Below are 26,524 nucleotides of genomic sequence, written 5' to 3' on the forward strand. Positions count from 1 at the left end.
TAAGTATTACCCCATACCTCTGCACAGTACTGTAAATATGGTAAAACCAGTGAGCAGTAAAGAATGCGGAGTGAGTTGTGGTCCAGAATATGTTTCGCTTTGTTTAGAACTGAAATGCTTCTTGACAGTTTACTTTGTATATGTTTTATATGAGTCTTCCAGTTTATCTTATCATCTATTATCACCCCCAGAAACTTATTTTCATGTACCCTTTCAATATCTACCCCCTCGACTTGTAACTGAACCTGTATGTCTGTATTACAATAGCCAAATAACATGTATTTTGTTTTACTTAAGTTTAATGATAATTTATTTCTGTCAAACCATATTTTCAATTTTCCCATTTCTATACTGATCCTCCTCAGTAACTCCTGCAAATCCCCCCCTGAACAAAAAATGCTTGTGTCATCTGCAAATAATTGTTGTGTGGGCCGCTGAAGAGGAGGTACTGCTGGCTCACCACCACCGGATGGCGCCCTGCTTGGAGTGCGGGCTTCAAGCACAAGAGGGCGCCAGAACCACTGGGAGTGACAGCCGTCAATCATCCTCAACACCAGCTGTCACTCATCTCATCATCACCATCACCATAAAGGCCGGGTGGCGACTCCACCTCCTCGCCGAGAAATCTCCTACGATACAAGGTAATCTCTCTGCTGACTTATACGTCAAATAATAATCTGATCTGTTTTGCAGCTGTTTTTTCCTGGTGGTATTTCCTTGACTGGATTTTCGGAGCTGCACGTGTGTATGATTGGAGGTGGAGGCTCTCCCTCCACAAGAATCAATAATCAAGGTTGCTGGGTGTGAGGATTCACACTCACTACCTTCTGTTTTTTCTGCCAGCAGTACCAGGGCCGACAACGGAGGACAGAGACCACCTGGGGACTCGGGGCTTGGCGGCTTCAGTGTTCTTCAGGCCGTTGGTGGTAGAAGCGGTGTGGGTCCCGGCTCTTCGTTCATCTGAGGTCTCCTATCTTCGAGCCTGCCCGCAATCCTCTTGTGTGTGATTGGCAGTACCTTTGTTTATTTTACGTTGTGTTCTTGTGCAACATTAAATTGTTACTCCTTCCCTTATCCATTGTCCGTTCATTAGCGCCCCCTGTTGTGGGTCCGTGTTACGACACCTTCCCAACAATAATACTAATTTTAATATTTTGGAAACATTGACAATATCATTTATATAAATTAGAAACAGTTTTGGACCCAATACTGACCCCTGTGGGACGCCACAAGCATTGTCCAAGCATGATGATGTATATTCCCCCAACTTCACAAACTGTTTTCTGTTACTTAAGTAGCTTCTCACCCAGTGCAACACCAACCCCCTAATCCCATACTGTTCAAGTTTATTGATTAATATGTCATGATTAATTGTATCAAAAGCCTTTTTAAGATCTATAAATATTCCAACTGAATGTAATTTGTGGTCTATGGTGTTTGTAATCTCCTCAACTGATTCTATTAATGCAAGTGATGTTGAACTATGTGCTCTGAATCCATATTGACTATCAGTAAGTAATTTATGTTTATTTATGAATTTGTCTAATCTATTATTGAATAACTTTTCTAATAATTTGGAAAATTGTGGAAGCAAAGAAACAGGTCTATAATTTGTGAAGTGGTGTCTATCCCCAGTCTTATACAGCGGCACAACCTTAGCTATTTTCATTTGATTGGGAAATTTACCGGTTTGAAATGATAAGTTACAGATGTATGTTAATGGTTCTACAATCCATTCAATGACCTGTTTTACCACCACCATATCAATTTCATTTAAATCGGTAGATGTTTTATATTTACAATTATTCACAATGTCTAGAATTTCATTTCCATCCACTGCTGTGAGGAACATTGAACAGGGATTTCTTTCTATGAGATTATTATCCCAATCCTCAGGTTGGGAATCGGGAATTTTTTCTGCCAAGCTTGGTCCAATATTTACAAAAAAATTATTAAAACCGTTGACTACCTCATCCTTATTTTCCTTCTTGACATTATTATCAATGAAATACTGAGGGTAACTCTGTTTTTTATTACCATTTTTGATAATGCTATTTAATATATCCCATATTCCTTTAATATTGTTTTTGTTATTATATAATATGTTACTATAATATTCCTTCCTACATACCCGTATAATATTAGTTAATCTATTTTTGTATTTCTTATATCTATTTTCTGCCTCTTTAGTCTTTAGTTTTATGAATTCTCTATACAGTGTATTTTTCTTATTACATGCATTTCGTAACCCTTTCGTCATCCATGGTCGAGCTTGGATTTTTGTTTTCTGTAGTCTTGTTTAATTGGACAATTTTTATCATATAATGATGTAAATATTTGTAAAAAAGTTTCATATGCACTATCAACATCACTTTCACTGTATACCTTTTCCCAGTTTTGCTCCTGTAAATCCTTCTTTAGTGTGTTCATGTTTTCCTCTGTCCGCACTCGCCTGTATTTTATTTTCTCCTCTGGCTGATTCCGCCGATGGTTTCTATTATAAACGATGAAAACTGGTAGATGATCACTAATGTCATTGATTAATAATCCACTCACAGTGTTATTCTCAATATCATTGCTGAATATATTATCAATTAAGGTGGCACTATGGGATGTAATTATGCTTGGCCTGGTGATTTTTGGATATAAACTCATACTGTACATTATACTGATAAATTCATCTGTTATTTTATGCTTATTTGGATTGAGCAGATCAATATTTAAGTCACCACAAATGAACACAGTTTTTTGATTAGTTTTTGAGAACATTTTTCCCATACAGTCAGTGAATGTTTCAATACTAGATCCTGGTGCTCTATATATACAGCTGACTAATACATTTTTGCTTTTTTCTTCACATATTTCAATAGTTATACATTCTAATAAGTTATCAATCACAGTTGTCATATTGTCTACTATTTTATAATCCATGTTCTTATCCACATACACAGCCACTCCTCCTCCACTCTTATTCTTTCTGTTTACACAATTAAATTCATATCCATCCAGTTCAAAATCCATTCCTTTATCTTCATTGATCCATGTTTCTGATATAGCAATTATGTTAAATATTTTTTTAAACTGACTTAAATATTCTTTAATGTTGTTAAAGTTTGCATATAGACTTCTGCTGTTGAAATGGATTATTGATAATTTGTTATCCGTTTTAATGATCCGATTAAACTGTTCATCTGTATAATAGCAACAACTGTCATTGATATTTGAGAAGAAATTATTGTCCGGGTCTATATCGTGCTCCAAGTCCAGTACATTGTGGTCTGTGTATTTAAATGTTCTCAGTTCTACTTTTCCATGATCAGCAATCCTTTGAGTTATATCCTTCTTGTCTCCAGATGTAGATGAATAGGTTCCTCTGGTCTGTGTCATGGTGTTGTGATGTGTTTGTGTCCTCATACCTTATTGGTCATATCTGTCCAGATCCTCGCTTTAAGAAACACTATTGTTCATATTTGTCCAGCTCCTCGATGTTCCTTATTGCCATGACTTTTGCTTGTTCTGGTGATCCGTTCAGTTTGATGAATATTTTACAGTTTGAAGTCCATGTGTGCTGGATTTTTCCCTGTTTCTTCAAGAAGCGTGCTTTCCTGGCGATGTCGGCATTCCGTTTGGTGAGATGTTCATTGATGAATACGTTTGTCCCTTTCAGTTTTCTTCCTTGTTTTAACAGTGCTGTTTTGTGTTTTCTGTTGATGAATCTCATGATGACGGTTCGTTTATCACCGTCATTTCTCCGCTCTCATCTGTTACCGCCCGTGCGTAGGACCGTGGTTTGATATGAAGACCTGTGATGATGACGTCGTTAATTCTGGTGTACTGCTCCAATTCAGCCACTCTATTTTCCAGCTGCACCAGATGCCGGTCTTTCTCGGCATTCTGGAGCCGTAATGCCTTCACCTCCTCCACCAGATCCATGATTGATTTCTGTTGCTGCTTCACAACAGAAATCTCCTCTGATAAAAAGTCCAGAGATTTTTTAATATCGTCACCTTTCTCCGCTGTCAGAACCTTCTTAGGCCCCATGGTCGGCTTATGAGCAGCTTGTCGATCGCCGATGTTAACAGCCTGTGTTGTTTATCACCGGGATGGATCTGCACTGCGCTGGTGCCGCGCGGCCTCGGTGTTTCCGTGCTGATGGATCCGCGGTGGCTGCACGAGGCCTCGGGGAAGCGGCACTTGCGACGCGCGGCTCTAATGACGCAGCGCGCGGCCTCAGTGAATTCACCACGTTGAGCGGGCCTCGGACGTTGTTGCTGTCCAGTCGCTGGGCTAAGTTGCCGGTTGAGGTGGTATTCCAACTGTCCGGGTTGGCAAACACCGGCGTGGCAGATGGCAACTACAAACACCACCTCTGAAAACTCAGGTACAAACTTTTTGCAGCTCACTCTGACGACACGCAGCTCTGACTGACTGTCCGAGCTAACCTTGATGATAACATACAATTAGCAATGCTGTCTGTTCTTTGTATGTTACTGCTGCAAATAAGTATTTGAACACCTACCAACCAGCAAGAATTCTGGCTCTCACAGACCTGTTAATTTTTCTTTAAGAAGCCCTCTTATTCTGCACTCTTTACCTGTATTAATTGCACCTGTTTGAACTTGTTACCTGTATAAAAGGCACCTGTTCACACACTCAATCAATCACACTCCAACCTGTCCACCATAGCCAAGACCAAAGAGCTGTCTAAGGACACCAGGGCCCGCATGTTCTGATCTGATGGTCCATTTCAACCTGGGGGGGCTGTCAGTGTCCGCTCCATGTGCGCTCATTTGCTACAGCTTGTCGCCACCACAGCAATATATGTTTTTATTTATGTCCACGTAAATACAGCAATCAGACACACGCACCTCACAGTGGACAGTTGTTAGTCCATAACTGTCCAAACACATGAGGTGTTGTGTAGCTGGAATGTCCAGAATGACAGATCACCACAGCTGCTTCTGTTGGAAGCCACGCCTCCTGTGAGTGGAGTGCACACACCCACATGTCAGTGTGTGTTTGCAAAGTCACACTCGTGGGGAACTTAGAGAAATTTCACAGCAGTATGCCAGTGATTGTCTGCAGTCTGATGTCGTGCCAAGAGTGCAACGAGCCACACATTTTCTAAGTGCCATGCGGGCGGTGTTAGGTGTTCGTGCATGCCACCTGGAATTTGGCCGACACCTGTTGCAAGCGGGTGCGATGGGTTCGCACAGCACACACTTTGTTTTTCAGGTGCTTGTGTGCGCAAATAGTTGTAGCAACAGGTGTACAAGGCGTTGGCGGCAGGGACAAATATTACACAGTTTGCACACGATTCATCATATGCACTAAGTGTGCACTTCGTCCAAACTTCGCACTATGTGTGAAGGGGCCCTTAGAAAAACTCCCTCAGGCGATTTTAGATTACAGGAACAAACCTCAAGCAAACCAGACTCAGTAGGGTGACCATTTGCTTTGGCCATACTACAACCTCACATCAGGAAAAAAGATGTAACCATATGGACAAAAAAGACAAAACGACAAAAAAAGAAAAACGCAGCAATATTTCAGGTTTTTTCTGGTCAACTTAATTTCATTTCTTAATATACAGTGCATCTGGAAAGTATTCACAGCACTTCATTTTTTCTACATTTTGTTATGTTACAGCCTTATTCCAAAATGGATGAGATTCATTTTTTCCCTCAAAGTCCTACCCACAATACCCCATAATGACAATCTGAAAAAGTTTTTTTTTTACATTTTTGCAAATTTATTAAATATAAGAAATAAGAAATCACGTGAACATAAATATTCACAGCCTTTGCCATGAAGTTCAAAATTGAGTTTAGCTGCATCCTGTTTTCACTAATTATCCTTGAGATGTTTCTATGGCTTAATTGGAGTCCACCTTGGATAAATTCAGTTGATTGGACATGATTTGGAAAGACACACACCTGTCTACATATAAGGTCCCACAATTGACAGTGCATGTCAGAGCACAAACCAAGCATGAAGTCAACAGAATTGTTTGTAGACCTCCAAGACAGGATTGTATTGAGGCCCAAATCTGGGGAAGGGTAAAGAAACATTTCTGCTGCTTTGAAGGTCCCAATGAGCACAGTGGCCTACATCATCCGTAAATTGAAGAAGTTCAGATCCACCAGGACTCTTCCTAGAGCTGGCTACCTGTTAAACTGAGCAATGGGGGAGAAGGGCCTTAGTCAGGGAGGTGACCAAGAACCTAATGGTCACTCTGTCAGAGCTCCAGCATTCCTCTGTGAAGAGAGACGAACCTTCCAGAAGAACAACCATCTAAGCAGGAATCCACCAATCAGGCCTGTATTGTAGAGTGGGCAGACAGAAGCCACATGGCACATGGCAGCCCACCTGGAGTTTTCCAAAAGGCACCTGAAGGACTCTGACCATCGGAAACAAAATTCTCTGGTCTGATGAGACAAAGATTGAACTCTTTGGCATGAATGCCTGGCATCACGTTTCGAGAAAACCAGACACCATCCCTACAGTGAAGTATGGTGGTGACAGCATCATGCTGTGGGGAGGTTTTTCAGCAGTAGAAACTGGGAGACTAGTCAGGATTGAGGGAAAAATGAATGCAGCGACGTACAGAGACATCCTGGATGAAAACCTGGTCCAGAGCGCTCTTGACCTCAGACTGGAGTGATGGATCATCTTTCAGCAGGACAATGACATGGAGCAGGTTTTCAAGTTCAAGGGGTAGTAGAGTAAGGTCAAAAAACACTGGTGGTTATCCCTGGTGAAATGCATTTACAGTGGATTCCATTTTGGAATAAGGCTGTAACATAAGAAAATGTGGAAAAAGTGAAGCGCTGTGAATACATTCTGGATGCACTGTACATCCACTCCTGCATTTCAGTCATGAAACACGTTCCAAACTAGAGCACCACACTTGTAGAGGATAAACCTCCGCCAACACTAGTTTCCAATTCCACAAAATTTTACCTTAGAAAAGGTCAAAGTCCTGTTAGAAATGGGTTTTCATGAGCTAAATCAGATGTGATCAAATGGCAGGAGTATGTATTTAGTTCATGCAATAGAATCAAAGTTTTTTTTTGTGGTGTTGTCAGGGTTGGATTTTTTTTTTTTTTCAACTTTTGGTTTCTGAATTCTTTTTCAGATAATTTTCATATTAATTATTTTTCCCAAAAAGGAATGCTCAGTTCTCCAGGGGTTAGTTTCTTCATGTGCTGTGTCCTTGTGATGAATGTGTGTGGTGTCAACAGTGCACTGTTCGTGTTTATTCTGAATGCAGCCCCTCTGCAGGTTTTCCTCGTCGAGCCTGTTTTCCTCGCTGTTGTGATGCCTGTCAACACATATTGTGGTTGTCTCCCTTCCTGTGGCCTCATCCCGTCCTTCAGACTCAAACGTCCCTTCAGCTCATCAGGGAGTCCACAGCCATCAGCGGGAGAGGTCACTCTGCTCCTCTTGTGTTTTCTCATTCCCTGCTTCCTGTCCTCCACTGTACACCCACACACTACATATCTAATGCTGCCACTCACCTGATGAAGTAACAGCAGAAGATGAGGCTCAGAATGAAGACAAAGATGCCCGTGCCAAAGATGACCATATAGATGTTGAGAGGCAGGTCCTGGAAGGTGATGGGTGGCATGGTGCACGACTTGTTGGAGTAAACCAGTCCCAGACCACAGAAGCACCCTAAAGCAAAGCAGACAACAAGCAGATGAGAGCACACCCCGAGTGGAGATGCCTGACCATGAATTCATCTGTGACCTCCTCTTGAAAGGAGCTGTGAAGTTCCTTACTATTCATGGGTTGAGGGTCAAATCTGCAGCTGTGGTAGCTACAAGGAGTAAAGCGTGACATGCAAAGACAGAAAGACTGAAGAACAGTTGTTAGCAGAAAATATGAAGCATGCAAACACTGTCACTAAGCAACAGGTTTGTATAGTGCATCTGCCAAGTATTCACAGCGCTTGCATTAAAGGCCTTAAGAGCAAACTGAAATTAAATGAGCCACTTAAGCTAAATTACTGGAAGCAGGTGCAAGGCACCTCTTTATCCAGATCTAATATACACGCAAGACAACTCCATGCTTGCATAGCAGTATATTTTATTTATTTATTTATCTAATTCTGGCTGTATTATATTTACAATCATTATTTCTCCAATGTTTGTACAACCTACACACACACACACACACACACACACACACACACACATATATATATATATATATATATATATATATATATATATATATATATATATATATATATATATATATATATATATATATATATTTTTTTTTTTTTTTTTTTTTTTTTTTTTTTTTTTTTAATGGATTACACTTGCCGATCTTGCTAAGTCCTCTGGCAGGCTGTTCCATGTATCCACCACTCTAATTGCAAAACAGAATTTCCACAAATCCAGACATGACCTTTTAAAAAATTTATTGCTGTGACCCCTTCTGGTAAATCAGAAGTACATTCACATGTATGTACATAACTGCTAACAAGCCGTTTCCTCACATGTGATAACAAGTAGATCCAGTTCAGTGGCACTAGCGTGGACTGATGACAAAATAGTGTTGGGATATGTCTGGTGGCACTAACACTAAAAATATTTGTGATGACATTCACAAAATTGATTTTGTGAATGTCAAGTGATTAGACTTTATTGGCAAAAACACAGAAATGCTTTTCACTCATTCTAAAGTGCTGTGAGCATGTGCGACATATGGAAAAGCACTAAAGAAATGCAGGCCCCTCACTAGTTGTATGACCTAAAAAGAATAAAAGAGAAATATCAGAGTGGATTTGGATGACATTGTGAGTCTTGAGGAAATGGATGAGCCGCATGAATTACTCACAGTATGTAATATAGCTCTCTGTGCACCCATGCTGCTCTGTGCACACCAGATCCCATCATAATGCAGCAGATAACAGAATATTTACAGAGGAATCTTTTAAATGGTGATGCAAGCACCAAATTCAGCACAAATACTCCTTAGACATTACTCTTTTGAAAAAATGGACTGAAAACTTGAATTTTCAATAGGCAGCCAGGTAGGGGTCAATTAAAGAATTACACAGGGGTCATAATATAAAAATGATTCAATCATATTGAAATCTCATTCACTCACTCACTCACTCACTCATCTTCAACCGCTTTTCTGGGTTTGGGTCGCGGGGGCAACAGCTCCAGCAGGGGACCCCAGACTTCCCTTTCCTGTGTCATATTGACCACCTCTGACTGGGGGATCCTGAGGCATTCCCAGGCCAGTGTGGAGATCATATTATTTGTCTGAACATAAAGTTTCTAAAAAGGTATAGTTTGACCTATCTATGACTAAGTGTTACAGAGTTATGGGGTAAAAAAACCAAGAATAGTGACAAAGGACAATTTCAGTTTGTATAGTGCACAGGGGTCAAAAGTTAAAGTTGCTTCAGTTTTGGTTAAAAGTGATGCAAATTATTGGTTGAGTTAACAGGGTTTTAAAAAGGAATAGTTTGCACCATGTATCATGCTTAGTTATCATGTTACAGGGTAACATACAGTGGTATGTAAAAGTTTGGCCACCCCTGATGATTTCCATGATTTTCCTTTATAAATCATTGGTTGTTTGGATCAGCAATTTCAGTTAAAAATGTCTTATTACTTATTATATTATATATACCTTTTTCTTGAGCCGCTTGGGTGGGTAGGGAGCGTTCCCATGGGATAAAAAAGCTTTTTAACCTGTTTGTGGTGTGTAGGGAGAAAAGGCTTCCTCTGCATTACAGCATCTCTTTGTGCAAAGTGCGCTGTATAGTTGAAAAATGCACAGAGACACTATCTGCAGCAAGATCATGTTGTAGGTCTTTGGAGCAGGTCTGCGGGTTGACTATGACTGTTTCAGCTTATTGAGATTTTTCTTGGCCTGCCACTTCGGGCCTTAACTAGTACTGTCTTCCATCTCCTCACTATGTTCCTGACAGCTGAAATCTCTGAGATAGCTTTTTGTATCCTTCCCCTAAACCATGATGTTGAACAATCTTTGTTTTCAGGTCATTTGAGGGGTGTTTAGAGGGTCCATGTTGCCACTCATTAGAAGAGATGCAAAGACGGGAAACATTTGCAAATGGCCACCTTAAATACCCTTTCTCATGACTGGATTCACCTGTGTAAGGAGGTCAAGGGTCAATGAGCTTACCAAACCAATTTTGTGTTCCAATAATTAGTGCTAAATGTATTCAAATCAATAAAATGACAAGTGTCCAAATTTATGCACCTGCCTAATTTTGTTTAAATAATTATGATACACTTTCTGTAAATACTAGAAACTTCATTTCACTTCTCAAATATCAGTGTGTTCATCTGCTATATGATATATTTAACTGAAATCTCTGATCCAGACAACCAATGATTTATAAAGGAAAATCATGAAAATTATCAGGAGTGCCCAAACTTTTTCAGACAACTGTATGTCACATGTCATAGAGTCCAATGAACATCGACATCGTTTAACCTTTACTTTGCCGACCAAGCATTCAATACAGTCAAAACTATTCCTAATAGCTCAACCAATAATTTGCACCACGTTTTACCCAAACTGGAGCAACTTCTATCTGTATTTATAACAGTGGTGGGCACAGATAACCAAAAAATTAACTTTGATAACAGATAATCAGATAACTGACAAGTCATCTTTGATAAAGATAAAACGATAAACCACCCAAAAATGTATCGGAAGTTACAGATAACCGATAAATTCCAGTATCGTCTCTGGTACACTTGCAACTACTAACAAGCTGAGTTTGAGTTTTAATACCACGATCGCTTCTGGTAGCATCAAAAGCGACAGCAGACCCAAACAATGAGTCACCACTTCTGTCTTTGAACATCTTACCCCCTTCTGGAAGATCCTCCTACTACACGGCTTCCAGCACAGAAGCAAGCTGAGAGGAGCCACAAAGCTCAACTCTCTACTCAATCACAATGCTGCCGTCAGGTGGAGGTCTAGGAAAATAAAGCAATGCTGAGTTATGGTTTGGTGTATAAATAAAATGAATACTGATAGAATAACTCCATTAATGTCAATTGTGTCATTTGTACAAAGTTAAAATATAACATATATCTTTTAATGTTGAATAATGCACTAATTCTGAAGTTTTGTAATAAACAGAGACAGATCGCAAAGGATTCTGGGTAAAATGTGCCTCCGCTAACACTGATTGGTTGAGTCATTCATTATGTAAACCAACATGTTAATGTGAGGTGTGTCATGTGTTGGTGTTTACAGATAAATGTGCTTTTGTAAAATATTATTTTTTTTTTGTAAAAACAGGCATTTTCAAAAAAAAAAAAAAAAAGCCAAGTTGCAATTAGATAGACGTCTGATATAACCGGTGTCAAAAATAAATAGAACACTGCCATGATCTACTGGTGCCAGATGTTCAGTACTTAAGCTTACACTGTGCATGTTTTGGCCCTTTTTCAGCTGATTTTTCATTCGTGCGAGAATTTTTTAGATCGCACTGAGTTTCAGGTTAATCGCACGTCCTGCATCATTTAGTATACATGGAGTAATGAGCTGCGTTTAACATCTCACGACCACCTCCTGATCGGCGATTGTATGGTCAGATGAAAATCAAACCTGTTTGATATTCTGGTCGGCCGTCGTGAGGGTATCCCGCTGCTGAAGTGCTACAAGCATCCAACCTCTCGCACTGTGCCTGTGCAAACACAGCAGACCTGTCTTGTAATGTTTTTTTTTAAACTTTGATGTCTCCCATCGAGAGTTTTTGGAAACAATAAGAAATGTAAATTAAATTTGAAAAAAAGCTTCTGTTTACATTTTGCTTCTGGAAACACGAGTCTGACGTGTGGTTTTGAACGCACAATGTGTGTGAGAACATAAATCGGGCGCTCTGAACTTTTACACCATGTGGTTCTGTGGTACAGTTTGAGCTGGAACCGAGTACAGTGATTGAAAATATCTGCCCAGCTTCAGGGCCAATACTGCCATGAACACTACTGGCCAGTAGATGGCAGTAGAGACCGTAAAAACTTGCCAAAACAAAATTCCAGATAATCTGTGTCTCCTACATTTAAGATGCGTGGAATTTAATAAACGCAAACACAATGTCTATAAACCCAGAGAATATATTCACGAGAGTTTTAGGCACTAGAGTTAAATGCTGTTGTCCGTGGAGCCTGATCAGAGTGTCTGAAATGCATTTCTCATGTCGTGAATGTACTAAGATTACCCTATCATACCCATAATGCACTAGGCACAGCATGTCCACACTAAAACCTTAAAAATTAGTGCATTACATTAAAACTAAAACATATATCTGATATTTTCACTTTATAAAACTTCAGACGTGACGTTAATTTAAATAACTTGTCCAAAATTAGTTTGGTTAAAATTTGAACCATAAGTTAAAAATGTATGCCTCTGGATGACTTGGGTGATATTGCCCAGGTATTAGTATGGGGTTAAAAGAAAATAGTTTTTTTTTTTTTTTTCCTTTTGTGACCAGTTCTCCTTTGTCTGCAGAGGATAGAGCAGTTTCTTCTAGAAGCAGCTCTTCTCTGTTTTGCAGAGGCTAGAACTTCACATCTGCTACAAAACGTTTAACAGGTAGGTGCTCAACTGATTTTAAATTTTATAAATGTTTGTAGCTGTTCAGCTTTGTTTACCATGTTATCGGTCTAAAAATTAACATACAAAAATTTATCGCAAGATAATTAGTCCAATAATGGTTTTTAAAGTTATTCAAAAAGATAATCCAATAAAGAAAACATTATCTTTGATAATTATCGGTTATCGGAACTGTGCCCACCACTGATTTATAAACCACCAATGTTTACAAGAAGGTAGCAAAACTAGCTTTGAGGCAGTGGTGCTAACAAAAAGAGGAGACGGAGACTAAGCTGAAGATGCTGCAATTTTGTTGGGGAGTGACGAAGATGGACAGGATTTGGGACAAACATATCAGCGGGACAGCGGGATGGTTTGTTGACAAAATCAAAGAGGTAAGACTGAGATTGTTTGTGCATGTGCAGAGGATTAATGTGGGGTATCAAGGGAGAAGGATGCTGAGGATGGAGCCAACAGGCAGGAGAACAAGCAGAAGGCCAAAAAGGACATTTATGGATGTGGTGATGAAGGGCAGCCAGGTGGTTGGTGTGACAGGAGATGATACAAAGCACAGGAAGAAATGGAGATGGATGATGTGTTGTCGTGACCACTTAAAGGGAGCAACCAAAGAAAAAAGAAGAATATCAGACTAGGTCGCTATTTTTATTAATTAATTCATGTATGTTCAACTTCAGATAAGAATTCTATGGGTCCACGTCATGATCACTTCCTCCGGTAAACACTGTTTGATGTTTTCCTTCATGTTTCCTTTAGCATTTTTGTTGCTGTGGTGAATATCATGTTCATCACAGTTACCATCACTGCTATTTAAATTAGTCTTTTGTTTATTGTGTTACCTTCTAAAATTAGTGCAGGTAGGAAAACCAGCAGCAGTATGGTGCTGCAGCCTACTGCCATTCATACTAGAGTATAATGGGGAAACCACATCACCTTGATAATGGAGGAAAAAATGTGTAGATTTAGCTGTGTGTCTCCTTGTATAAGACAGTACTTCATCTGTTGCACATTCTGTAACAAAATGCTACAAATGTACAGCACACAGTAATACAGTGTTAGCATAACCTAAAAACTATTGCTTGCTGGAGAATGTAGCCGTTGCTCCAAACAAATGCTGTTCTCTTTAAACACAGCCTCCTGTGTCTCATACTTCCTGTTTTTTGTGTTTGTTTTAGCATCAAATACATTATCTGTGCAGCTCCGCTGTCTGCAGCCAAGGTTGAGGCGGGGGAGAGCGAAGAGTGAAGTCAGCTTGGGTTTCTGTGAGTACTCACTGCAGGTCTGTTCGAGCACAAGTACACCAAAGCAAGTTATGTATCAGATTTGTCTTATGTTTGTATAATGTATTTGAAACACTGAGGATTCCCCTGATTTCCAACGATAGAAATGAGAATGGAGAGACTGCAGATTAGATACAGACACAACATGAATGTGAGCGTGACGGATAAAGAGAGAACACTTACGTGTCTGTTAGTCAGCGTCTGCGTGCCAGTGTGGGCTTGGACAAAGCATCAACACACTGACCCCGTGAGTAATAGTGAATGGCAGATAACACGGGACCTGAATTTGTCACAGTTCCCCAACAAGAAACTCAACAGATTAGAAGAGGAACAAACAAAGCCTCAAAGGACTGCAGGTTTTCACATATTTCTCTCCTTCAGTCAGGCACAAGGTGGCAATCAATTAAACCAGATTGTGCTATTCTCACAGCACAGCCAGCGTGCTCGATGTCACTGTACACAGGGAGTCACTCACTCACTCACTCACTGTGTGCGTGATTACTTCCAGCTGTATTAGCCCATTTGTCACCAAACGTGGTATATGCATTATGCATAGAGACCCCAAGAAGCTTTTTGATTTGGGGGTCAAAAGGCCAAAGTTCAAGGTTACTGGTGTGTACTCTGGAAAAATCTTGTGAGTGCAACAACTTATTTTTTAACTGCCTGACTGTCACCAAACTTGGTATGTGTGTTAGGTATGCTGAGCCCAACAAGACTATTGCCTTTGGGTTCAAAAGGTCAAAGGTCAAGGTCAATGAAGTGTACTTTATAAAAATCTTGTGAGTGCAATCTTTTTTTGTTGTTGTTGTCTCACTGTCACCAAACTTGGTATGTGTTAAGCATGGCAAGCCCAAGAAAGGTTAACGGTCAAATCAATGAACTGTACTTTGTAAAAGCCTTCTGCAGAAATGTGTTACTTGTCAATCGTAAGCCTATCAACATTTGTTATTATCTATCGTCCACCTGGTCGTTACTGTGAGTTTCTCTGTGAATTTTCAGACCTTCTGTCTGACTTAGTGCTTAGCTCAGATAAGATACTTATAGTGGGCGATTTTAACATCCACACAGATGCTGAGAATGACAGCCTCAACACTGCATTTAATCTATTATTAGACTCTATTGGCTTTGCTCAAAAAGTAAATGAGTCCACCCACCACTTTAATCATATCTTAGATCTTGTTTTGACTTATGGTATGGAAATAGAAGACTTAACAGTATTCCCTGAAAACTCCCTTCTGTCTGATCATTTTTTAATAACATTTACATTTACTCTGATGGACTACCCTGCAGTGGGGAATAAGTTTCATTACACTAGAAGTCTTTCAGAAAGCGCTGTAACTAGGTTTAAGGATATGATTCCTTCTTTATGTTCTCTAATGTCATATACCAACACAGAGCAGAGTAGCTACCTAAACTCTGTAAGGGAGTTAGAGTATCTCGTCAATAGTTTTACATCCTCATTGAAGACAACTTTGGATGCTGTAGCTCCTCTGAAAAAGAGAGCTTTAAATCAGAAGTGTCTGACTCCGTGGTATAACTCACAAACTCGTAGCTTAAAGCAGATAACCCGTAAGTTGGAGAGGAAATGGCGTCTCACTAATTTAGAAGATCTTCACTTAGCCTGGAAAAAGAGTCTGTTGCTCTATAAAAAAGCCCTCCGTAAAGCTAGGACATGTTTCTACTCATCACTAATTGAAGAAAATAAGAACAACCTCAGGTTTCTTTTCAGCACTGTAGCCAGGCTGACAAAGAGTCAGAGCTCTATTGAGCTGAGTATTCCATTAACTTTAACTAGTAATGACTTCATGACTTTCTTTGCTAACAAAATTTTGACTATTAGAGAAAAAATTACTCATAACCATCCCAAAGATGTATCGTTATCTTTGGCTGCTTTCAGTGATGCCGGTATTTGGTTAGACTCTTTCTCTCCGATTGTTCTGTCTGAGTTATTTTCATTAGTTACTTCATCCAAACCATCAACATGTTTATTAGACCCCATTCCTGCCAGGCTGCTTAAGGAAGTCCTACCATTATTTAATGCTTCAATCTTAAATATGATCAACTTATCTTTGTTAGTTGGCTACGTACCACAGGCTTTTAAGGTGGCAGTAATTAAACCATTACTTAAAAAGCCATCACTTGACCCAGCTATTTTAGCTAATTATAGGCCAATCTCCAACCTTCCTTTTCTCTCAAAGATTCTTGAGAGGGTAGTTGTAAAACAGCTAACTGATCACCTGCAGAGGAATGGTCTATTTGAAGAGGTTCAGTCAGGTTTTAGAATTCATCATAGTACAGAAACAGCATTAGTGAAGGTTACAAATGATCTTCTTATGGCTTCGGACAGTGGACTTATCTCTGTGCTTGTTCTGTTGGACCTCAGTGCTGCTTTTGATACTGTTGACCATAAAATTTTATTACAGAGATTGGAGCATGTCATAGGTATTAAAGGCACTGCGCTGCGGTGGTTTGAATCATATTTGTCTAATAGATTACAGTTTGTTCATGTAAATGGGGAATCTTCTTCACAGACTAAAGTTAATTATGGAGTTCCACAAGGTTCTGTGCTGGGACCAATTTTATTCACTTTATACATGCTTCCCTTAGGCAGTATTATTAGACGGTATTGCTTAAATTTTCATTGTTACGCAGATGATACCCAGCTTTATCTATCCATGAAGCCAGAGGACACACACCAATTAGCTAAACTGCAGGATTGTCTTACAGACATAAAGACATGGATGACCTCTAATTTCCTGCTTTTAAACTCAGATAAAACTGAAGTTATTGTACTTGGCCCCACAAATCTTAGAAGCATGGTGTCTAACCAGATCTTTACTCTGGATGGCATTTCCCTGACCTCTAGTAATACTGTGAGAAATCTTGGAGTCATTTTTGATCAGGATATGTCATTCAAAGCGCATATTAAACAAATATGTAGGACTGCCTTTTTGCATTTATGCAATATCTCTAAAATCAGAAAGGTCTTGTCTCAGAGTGATGCTGAAAAACTAATTCATGCATTTATTTCCTCTAGGCTGGACTATTGTAATTCTTTATTATCAGGTTGTCCTAAAAGTTCCCTAAAAAGCCTTCAGTTAATTCAAAATGCTGCAGCTAGAGTACTGACGGGGACTAGCAGGAGAGAGCATATCTCACCCGTGTTGGCCTCTCTTCATTGGCTTCCTGTTAATTCTAGAATAGAATTTAAAATTCTTCTTCTTACTTATAAGGTTTTGAATAATCAGGTCCCATCTTATCTTAGGGACCTCGTAGTACCATATCACCCTAATAGAGCGCTTCGCTCTCAGACTGCAGGCTTACTTGTAGTTCCTAGGGTTTGTAAGAGTAGAATGGGAGGCAGAGCCTTCAGCTTTCAGGCTCCTCTCCTGTGGAACCAGCTCCCAATTCAGATCAGGGAGACAGATACCCTCTCTACTTTTAAGATTAGGCTTAAAACTTTCCTTTTCGCTAAGGCTTATAGTTAGGGCTGGATCGGGTGACCCTGGACTATCCCTTGGTTATGCTGCTTTAGACGTAGACTGTGGGGGGGTTCCCATGATGCACTGTTTCTTTCTCTTTTTGCTCTGTATGCATCACTCCGCATTTAATCATTAGTGATCGATCTCTGCCCCCCTCCACAGCATGTCTTTTTCCTGGTTCTTTCCCTCAGCCCCAACCAGTCTCAGCAGAAGACTGCCCCTCCCTGAGCCTGGTTCTGCTGGAGGTTTCTTCCTGTTAAGAGGGAGTTTTTCCTTCCCACTGTTGCCAAGTGCTTGCTCACAGGGGGTCGTTTTGACCGTTGGGGTTTTTCATAATTATTGTATGGCCTTGCCTTACAATATAAAGCGCCTTGGGGCAACTGTTTGTTGTGATTTGGTGCTATATAAAAAAAAAAGTTGAAGTTGAGTTGAGTTGATTTGTCCAGAGCACCATGGGTTAGTGCGGTCAATGTGCTTGTTTAAATAGGAATAAAATCTATAGATACCTACACAGGGCGCAACTACCCATGCCATATGTGCAGCTATTTAATGAAAAAGTGGTGAGCACATTATCTTGTGCAACTATGGGGTCATGACAACTCAGAACTACAACTTATCCACTTGAGTTTGGTTTTAAAAATAAAAGCTGCTTAACTTGTTTCATTTGTCTGCACTCTCATATTCGAAATTGTGACACTAATTTGGATTTATACATATGCAGAGGAGGGGTGAAGGATGCTGAGGATGGAGTCACCACACAAGGAGAAGAGTGATGTCACAGAGGGATTTTACAGGGGCAGATTTGGGACACCTGCACCCCCTCCTACACCACTTCATGGACCAAAAAAACCTGCTGAATGTTGTTTCTGAATGCTCTATTCAGCAACAAGTGACTCAGCTAGATAAATTTGAACCAGCCCATGATCCAGCAAGATATAGCAAGGATGTTCACCTTTTTAGCCAAAGACAGCTCAAATGTTCTCTGTTACTTGTCATCATAACATCATAGTATCACATTCAAGACTGTACAATAGAAGTTCACTATTAATTAATAAAGAAAACAGGTTATAAATTATCTGTGATTGCATTTTCTGGTGAAATATGTACCAAAATATAGGAAATGGCGCCTAGTAATTCAAAATGTCTTGGGGGGGGTCCCCAGACCCCTTTGGCAAGCAAGACCGAGACATATTCACAAATAAATGCCCCCCACCCCTTACAAAATCCTGGACCTAGTTGGTTTAACAGAAGAAGATGGAGAGGACAGGGTGAAATGATCTGCTGAGCTGAACTGCAATACTTGGGATCAATAGAGTAGTCTGAATCTGAATAACAGAAGCAGCTAAATAAATAAAAGTTAATTTGTATTTATGGCTACAAGGCAAGGACAGCTGACTCAAAATATCTGACTGCATTCGTCCACAAGTTCATGGAATAGTGGAGTAAGGTCAAAAACACTGGTGGTTATCCCTGGAGAGTTGCATTATGGTGCATCTGGAAAGTATTCACAGTGCTTCATTTTTTTTTCCACATTTTGTTATGATACAGCCATATTCCAAAATGGAGTAAATTCATTTTTCCCTCAAAATTGATTAAAAATGACAACTAAGGAATTACATGTACATAAGTATTCACACCTTTTGATCAATACTTTGTTGATGCACCTTTGGCAGCAATTACAGCCTCAGGTCTTCTTGAATATGAAGCCAAAAGCTTGCTGCACCTATCTTTTGGCAGTTTTGCCCATTCTTCTTTGCAGTATCTCTCAAGCTCCATCAGGTTGGATGGCGAACGTTGGTGCACAGCCATTTTCACATCTTTCCAGAGATGATCGATCGGACTCAGGTCTGGACTCTGGCTGGGCCACTCAAGGACATTCACAGAGTTGTCCTGAAGCCACTCCTTTGAGATCTTAGAGGTGTGCTCAGGGTCATTGTCCTGCTGAAAGATGAACCGTCACCCCAGTCTGAGGTCAAGAGCGCTCTGGAGCAGGTTTTCATTCAGGATGTCTCTGTACATTGCTTCATTCATCTTTCCCTCAATCCTGACTAGTCTCCCAGTTCTTGCTGCTGAAGAACATCCCCACAGCATGATGCTGCCACCACCATGCTTCACTGTAGAGATGGTGCCTGGTTTCCTCCAAACATGATGCCTGGCATTCACACCAATGATGAAATGTTGATATTAAAAAATCATGAACAATAAAAGTAATGATAAGTGTGCAGGTGAAGGATAAACAACAGCTGTCTGAAGCCTGCACTCTATTTCAGCCCTCAGCCACAGCCATATTGTTGTTCCGTCATCACCAGAACAGGACCTGCTGATTCAGGCCCAAATCAATTGCAAACACAGCAGAGGTCAAGCTGTTTTAGGATGATTTTTTTCTAGTGTGGAGCTTTTTTTTAAGTCCAGTCTGAAGGTTATTCTGAAGCAGCTGTGGGGGACACAGCCTTATGGTTTTGAGCCTTATTTAGACCACAAGGGAGACTAAACCTTTGAGAAAAACCTTCAGTCTGACAACAGTGATGATACTGGCAGAGTTCAGAACACAGAATGGTGATTATAAAAATAAATAAATAAATAATGCAGGTGATTTCGGCATGTAGGCGGAGATGATAAACTTTTTTCCCAGCTCTGTGGTCATAACCGACTAATAAAATAATTTTTAAAAAGTTTGTTTTACTATCCTTGACATTAGAAAAAGTGATGAGGAAGTGTGGATTTATTTATTTATTTATTCTTACAAACAGGTACACATCCACATCCTTTGCTCAATACTTTGTTGATGCACTTTTGGCAGCAATTACAGCCTCAAGTCTTCTTGAATATGATGCCACAAGCTACATTTCAAATCTGAAAAATGACACGAGGGACTGAAAATATCCACTTTTTTAAAATAATTTTTTTTCTTCTTGAATACAGTTAGTGTACTGTACATTAGTATCATGATGGATGTGCTGTTATTAAATATTAAAACCATTCACACAAAGACTAAATATATACAACCCCTGGCAATAATTATGGAATCACCGGTCTCGGAGGATGTTCATTCAGTTGTTTAATTTTGTAGAAAAAAAGCAGATCACAGACATGACACAAAACTAAAGTCATTTCAAATGGCAACTTTCTGGCTTTAAGAAACACTATAAGAAATCAAGAAAAAAAATTGTGGCAGTCAGTAACGGTTACTTTTTTAGACCAAGCAGAGGGAAAAAAATATGGAATCACTCAATTCTGAGGAATAAATTATGGAATCACCCTGTAAATTTTCATCCCCAAAACTAACACCTGCATCAAATCAGATCTGCTCGTTAGTCTGCATCTAAAAAGGAGTGATCACACCTTGGAGAGCTGTTGCACCAAGTGGACTGACATGAATCATGGCTCCAACACGAGAGATGTCAATTGAAACAAAGGAGAGGAATATCAAACTCTTAAAAGAGGGTAAATCATCACGCAATGTTGCAAAAGATGTTGGTTGTTTACAGTCAGCTGTGTCTAAACTCTGGACCAAATACAAACAACATGGGAAGGTTGTTAAAGGCAAACATACTGGTAGACCAAGGAAGACATCAAAGCGTCAAGACAGAAAACTTAAAGCAATATGTCTCAAAAATCGAACATGCACAACAAAACAAATGAGGAACGAATGGGAGGAAACTGGAGTCAACGTCTGTGACCGAACTGTAAGAAACCGCCTAAAGGAAATGGGATTTACATACAGAAAAGCCAAACAAAAGCCATCATTAACACCTAAACAGAAAAAAACAAGGTTACAATGGGCTAAGGAAAAGCAATCGTGGACTGGAATCGTGGCCCCTGTAGTCGGTGCGGACCAAGGCAGCTTAGCCGCCGTTAGTTTCCCTCCGGCAGATCCCGAGCAGCCGGGAAAGCAGGCCGACTGGGTGACTGTGAGGAGGAAGCGTAGTCCTAAACAGAAGCCCCGTGTACACCGCCAACCAGTTCACATCTCTAACCGTTTTTCCCCACTCGGCGACACACCCGCCGAGGATCAAACTCTGGATACTGGTGACTCTGTTTTGAGAAATGTGAAGTTAGCGACACCAGCAACCATAGTCAAATGTCTTCCGGGGGCCAGAGCAGGCGACATTGAAGGAAATTTGAAACTGCTGGCTAAGGCTAAGCGTAAATTTGGTAAGATTGTAATTCACGTCGGCAGTAATGACACCCGGTTACGCCAATTGGAGGTCACTAAAATTAACATTGAATCGGTGTGTAACTTTGCAAAAACAATGTCGGACTCTGTAGTTTTCTCTGGGCCCCTCCCCAATCAGACCGGGAGTGACATGTTTAGCCGCATGTTCTCCTTGAATTGCTGGCTGTCTGAGTGGTGTCCAAAAAATGAGCTGGGCTTCATAGATAATTGGCAAAGCTTCTGGGGAAAACCTGGTCTTGTTAGGAGAGACGGCATCCATCCCACTTTGGATGGAGCAGCTCTCATTTCTAGAAATCTGGCCAATTTTCTTAAATCCTCCAAACCGTGACTATCCAGGGTTGGGACCAGGAAGCAGAGTTGTAGTCTTACACAGCTTCTCTCCCCCTGCCATCCCCTCATTACCCCATCCCCGTAGAGACGGTGCCTGCTCCCAGACCACCAATAACCAGCAAAAATATATTTAAGCATAAAAATTCAAAAAGAAAAAATAATATAGCACCTTCAACTGCACCACAGACTAAAACAGTTAAATGTGGTGTATTAAACATTAGATCTCTCTCTTCTAAGTCCCTGTTAGTAAATGATATAATAATTGATCAACATATTGATTTATTCTGCCTTACAGAAACCTGGTTACAGCAGGATGAATATGTTAGTTTAAATGAGTCAACACCCCCGAGTCACACTAACTGCCAGAACGCTCGTAGCACGGGCCGAGGCGGAGGATTAGCAGAAATCTTCCACTCCAGCTTATTAATTAATCAAAAACCCAGACAGAGCTTTAATTCATTTGAAAGCTTGACTCTTAGTCTTGTCCATCCAAATTGGAAGTCCCAAGAACCAGTTTTATTTGTTATTATCTATCGTCCACCTGGTCGTTACTGTGAGTTTCTCTGTGAATTTTCGGACCTTTTGTCTGACTTAGTGCTTAGCTCAGATAAGATAATTATAGTGGGCGATTTTAACATCCACACAGATGCTGAGAATGACAGTCTCAACACTGCATTTAATCTACTGTTAGACTCGATTGGCTTTGCTCAAAATGTAAATGAGTCCACCCACCACTTTAATCATACCTTAGATCTTGTTCTGACTTATGGTATGGAAATTGAAGACTTAACAGTATTCCCTGAAAACCCCCTTCTGTCTGATCATTTCTTAATAACATTTACATTTACTCTGATTGACTACCAAGCAGTGGGGAATAAGTTTCATTACAGTAGAAGTCTTTCAGAAAGAGCTGTAACTAGGTTTAAGGATATGATTCCTTCTTTATGTTCTCCAATGCCATATACCAACACAGGGCAGAGTAGCTACCCAAACTCTGTTAGTGAGATAGACTATCTCGTCAATAGTTTTATATCCTCATTGAGGACAACTTTGGATGCTGTAGCTCCTCTGAAAAAGAGAGCCTTAAATCAGAAGTGCCTGACTCCGTGGTATAACACAAATTCGCAGCTTAAAGCAGATAACCCGTAAGTTGGAGAGGAAATGGCGTCTCACTAATTTAGAAGATCTTCACTTAGCCTGGAAAAACAGTCTGTTGCTCTATAAAAAAGCCCTCCGTAAAGCTAGGACATCTTACTACTCATCACTAATTGAAGAAAATAAGAACAACCCCAGGTTTCTTTTCAGCACTGTAGCCAGGCTGACAAAGAGTCAGAGCTCTATTGAGCCGAGTATTCCTTTAACTAGTAATGACTTCATGACTTTCTTTGCTAATAAAATTTTAACTATTAGACAAAAAAATTACTCATAACCATCCCAAAGACATATCGTTCTCTTTGGCTGCTTTCAGTGATGCCCGTATTTGGTTAGACTTTTTCTCTCCGATTGTTCTGTCTGAGTTATTTTCATTAGTTACTTCCTCCAAACCATCAACATGTCTATTAGACCCCATTCCTACCAGGCTGCTCAAGGAAGCCCTACCATTAATTAATGCTTCGATCTTAAATATGATCAATCTATCTTTATTAGTTGGCTATGTACCACAGGCTTTTAAGGTGGCAGTAATTAAACCATTACTTAAAAAGCCATCACTTGACCCAGCTATCTTAAACAATTATAGGCCAATCTCCAACCTTCCTTTTCTCTCAAAAATTCTTGAAAGGGTAGTTGTAAAACAGCTAACTGATCACCTGCAGAGGAATGGTCTATTTGAAGAGTTTCAGTCAGGGTTTAGAATTCATCATAGTACAGAAACAGCATTAGTGAAGGTTACAAATGATCTTCTTATGGCCTCAGACAGTAGACTCTAATAAGGTTTTGAATAATCAGGTCCCATCTTATCTTAGGGACCTCATAGTACCATATCACCCCAATAGAGCAATTCGCTCTCAGACTGCAGGCTTACTTGTAGTTCCTAGGGTTTTTAAGAGTAGAATGGGAGGCAGAGCCTTCAGCTTTCAGGCTCCTCTCCTCTGGAACCAGCTCCCAATTCGGATCAGGGAGACAGACACCCTCTCTACTTTTAAGATTAGGCTTAAAACTTTCCTTTTCGCTAAAGCTTATAGTTAGGGCTGGATCAGGTGACCCTGAGCCATCCCTTAGTTATGCTGCTATAGACTTAGACTGCTGGGGGGTTCCCATGATGCACTGAGTGTTTCTTTCTCTTTTTGCTCTGTATGCACCGCTCTGCATTTAATCATTAGTGATTGATCTCTGCTCCCCTCCACAGCATGTCTTTTTCCTGGTTCTCTCCCTCAGCCCCAACCAGTCCCAGCAGAAGACTGCCCCTCCCTGAGCCTGGTTCTGCTGGAGGTTTCTTCCTGTTAAAAGGGAGTTTTTCCTTCCCATTGTCGCCAAGTGCTTGCTCACAGGGGGTCGTTTTGACCGTTGGGGTTTTTCCGTAATTATTGTATGGCTTTGCCTTACAATATAAAGCGCCTTGGGGCAACTGTTTGTTGTGATTTGGTGCTATATAAATAAAATTGATTTGATTTGATTTGACTGTGGATGACAGTCATATTAAGTGATGAATCTCGATTCTGCATTGGGCAAGGTGATGATGCTGGAACTTTTGTTTGGTGCCGTTCCAGTGAGATTTATAAAGATGACTGCCTGAAGAGAACATGTAAATTTCCACAGTCATTGATGATATGGGGCTGCATGTCAGGTAAAGGCACTGGGGAGATGGCTGTCATTACATCATCAATAAATGCACAAGTTTACGTTGATATTTTGGACACTTTTCTTTTCCCATCAATTGAAAGGATGTTTGGGGATGATGAAATCATTTTTCAAGATGATAATGCATCTTGCCATAGAGCAAAAACTGTGAAAACATTCCTTGCAAAAAGACACATAGGGTCACTGTCCTGGCCTGCAAATAGTCCGGATCTTAATCCAATTGAAAAGCTTTGGTGGAAGTTGAAGAAAATGGTCCATGACAAGGCTCCAACCTGCAAAGCTGATCTGGCAACAGCAATCAGAGAAAGTTGGAGCCAGATTGATGAAGAGTACTGTTTGTCACTCATTAAGTCCATGCCTCAGAGACTGCAAGCTGTTATAAAAGCCAGAGGTGGTGCAACAAAATACTAGTGATGTGTTGGAGCGTTCTTTTGTTTTTCATGATTCCATAATTTTTTCCTCAGAATTGAGTGAGTCCATATTTTTTTCCCTCTGCTTGGTCTAAAAAAGTAACCGTTACTGACTGCCACAATTTTTTTTCCTGATTTCTTATAGTGTTTCTTAAAGCCAGAAAGTTGCCATTTGAAATGACTTTAGTTTTGTGTCATGTCTGTGATCTGCTTTTTTTCTACAAAATTAAACAACTGAATGAACATCCACCGAGGCCAGTGATTCCATAATTTTTGCCAGGGGTTGTAGTATCACCTGTGTGTTTCAGTGAGATCTTCTTCAGTCTAATGAAAACTTGTCCACCTTTACAAAACGATGTCTGAAAATAATTTAATTCCTTATGCCCTAACTGACGAAAAGTCCATTTGTCACAAGTTTGGTGCCAGGTTACAGCGCCGGCTGTAATCCGTTGATGGATTGAGTCTCCGCTGTGAATGGATCCTCTTGTTCCACAGCGGGCCGTTTTGGGCCACAAGGTGAAAGACTCCCTGTCCCTCATCTGCTCATAAAGTCTCAGTCTGCATGCGATTAAACTATCCCATGATCCACAAAACAATAAAATAATGTGAAAATACTCAATTTTGCCTCAGTGATGAGTAGAGAAGCCGCAGACACTGTGCGTGCTCGCTCGTCAATATAAGTGTTCCACCTGCCAATCGAAAGGATTGTGCTGGCAAGAATTAACCGTTCTGAAGCCAAAAACACCGTGCAGCACCAACCCGAATCACTTGGTGGAAACGGGGCTGTCAGTAGTCAGTAAAACTCCATAAATTAATCCATAAATTAATGGGAATATTAAGATAATGGTTCTGGTACTGATGCCACTTCCACCTTCTTCTCCGATGTCGGGACTTGCACAGAAGTTCCTGGTTTTTAGTGGCACGCAGTTCAAAATCCGAATATTTATCTCTTCAGTAACCGCGCACCAGGAAAGGATACATTTCAAACTGTTGTTTAATTTTAATCTTAAATATTAAAAAAAAACCTAACCCTAACCCTAACCCATATAGTGTCACCTACACTTTAAGGACCCTGCCCAAGGGCCCTTAGTGATTTTCCGGTCAGGCTGGGATTTGAATCGAGGATCCTCTGGTCTCAAGCCCAATGATTACCACTAGACCATCACCTTCCTCAATAAATAAATAAATAAATAAATAAATAATGTGTTAGCCGTGTGTATACATTAAACTGAAAAGCGTTTTTGTCATAAGCTATTTTTTTAACATGTACACATTTGAATAAGTTAATAACTTATCACTTAACTTGTCACACAATGTTGTGACAAAATTGCTCAGTTTAAAAAACAGTTGTAGGTTGACAATGGTTTTAAAGTAAACAATTGGATTATAAAAGTTGAACTGCTACATATAATTTAATCTGAC

The 26,524-nt window shown here is 40.1% G+C and overlaps 1 protein-coding gene across 3 annotated transcripts in view; it reads right to left on the reverse strand.

Annotated features, from left to right (window-relative positions):
• The window catches only part of rnf122 (ring finger protein 122), a 68,993-nt gene that overhangs the window by 33,980 nt on the left and 8,489 nt on the right, over positions 1-26,524 (reverse strand). For all 3 annotated transcript variants that reach the window (XM_034170599.1, XM_034170598.1, XM_034170596.1), the window contains exon 2: positions 7,521-7,677. In XM_034170599.1, the coding sequence (XP_034026490.1) occupies positions 7,521-7,677 (157 nt within the window). The remainder of the gene's footprint in view (positions 1-7,520; positions 7,678-26,524) is intronic.

Source organism: Thalassophryne amazonica, chromosome 5 (assembly GCF_902500255.1).
Source record: "Thalassophryne amazonica chromosome 5, fThaAma1.1, whole genome shotgun sequence".
NCBI classification, from domain to species: Eukaryota; Metazoa; Chordata; class Actinopteri; order Batrachoidiformes; family Batrachoididae; genus Thalassophryne; species Thalassophryne amazonica.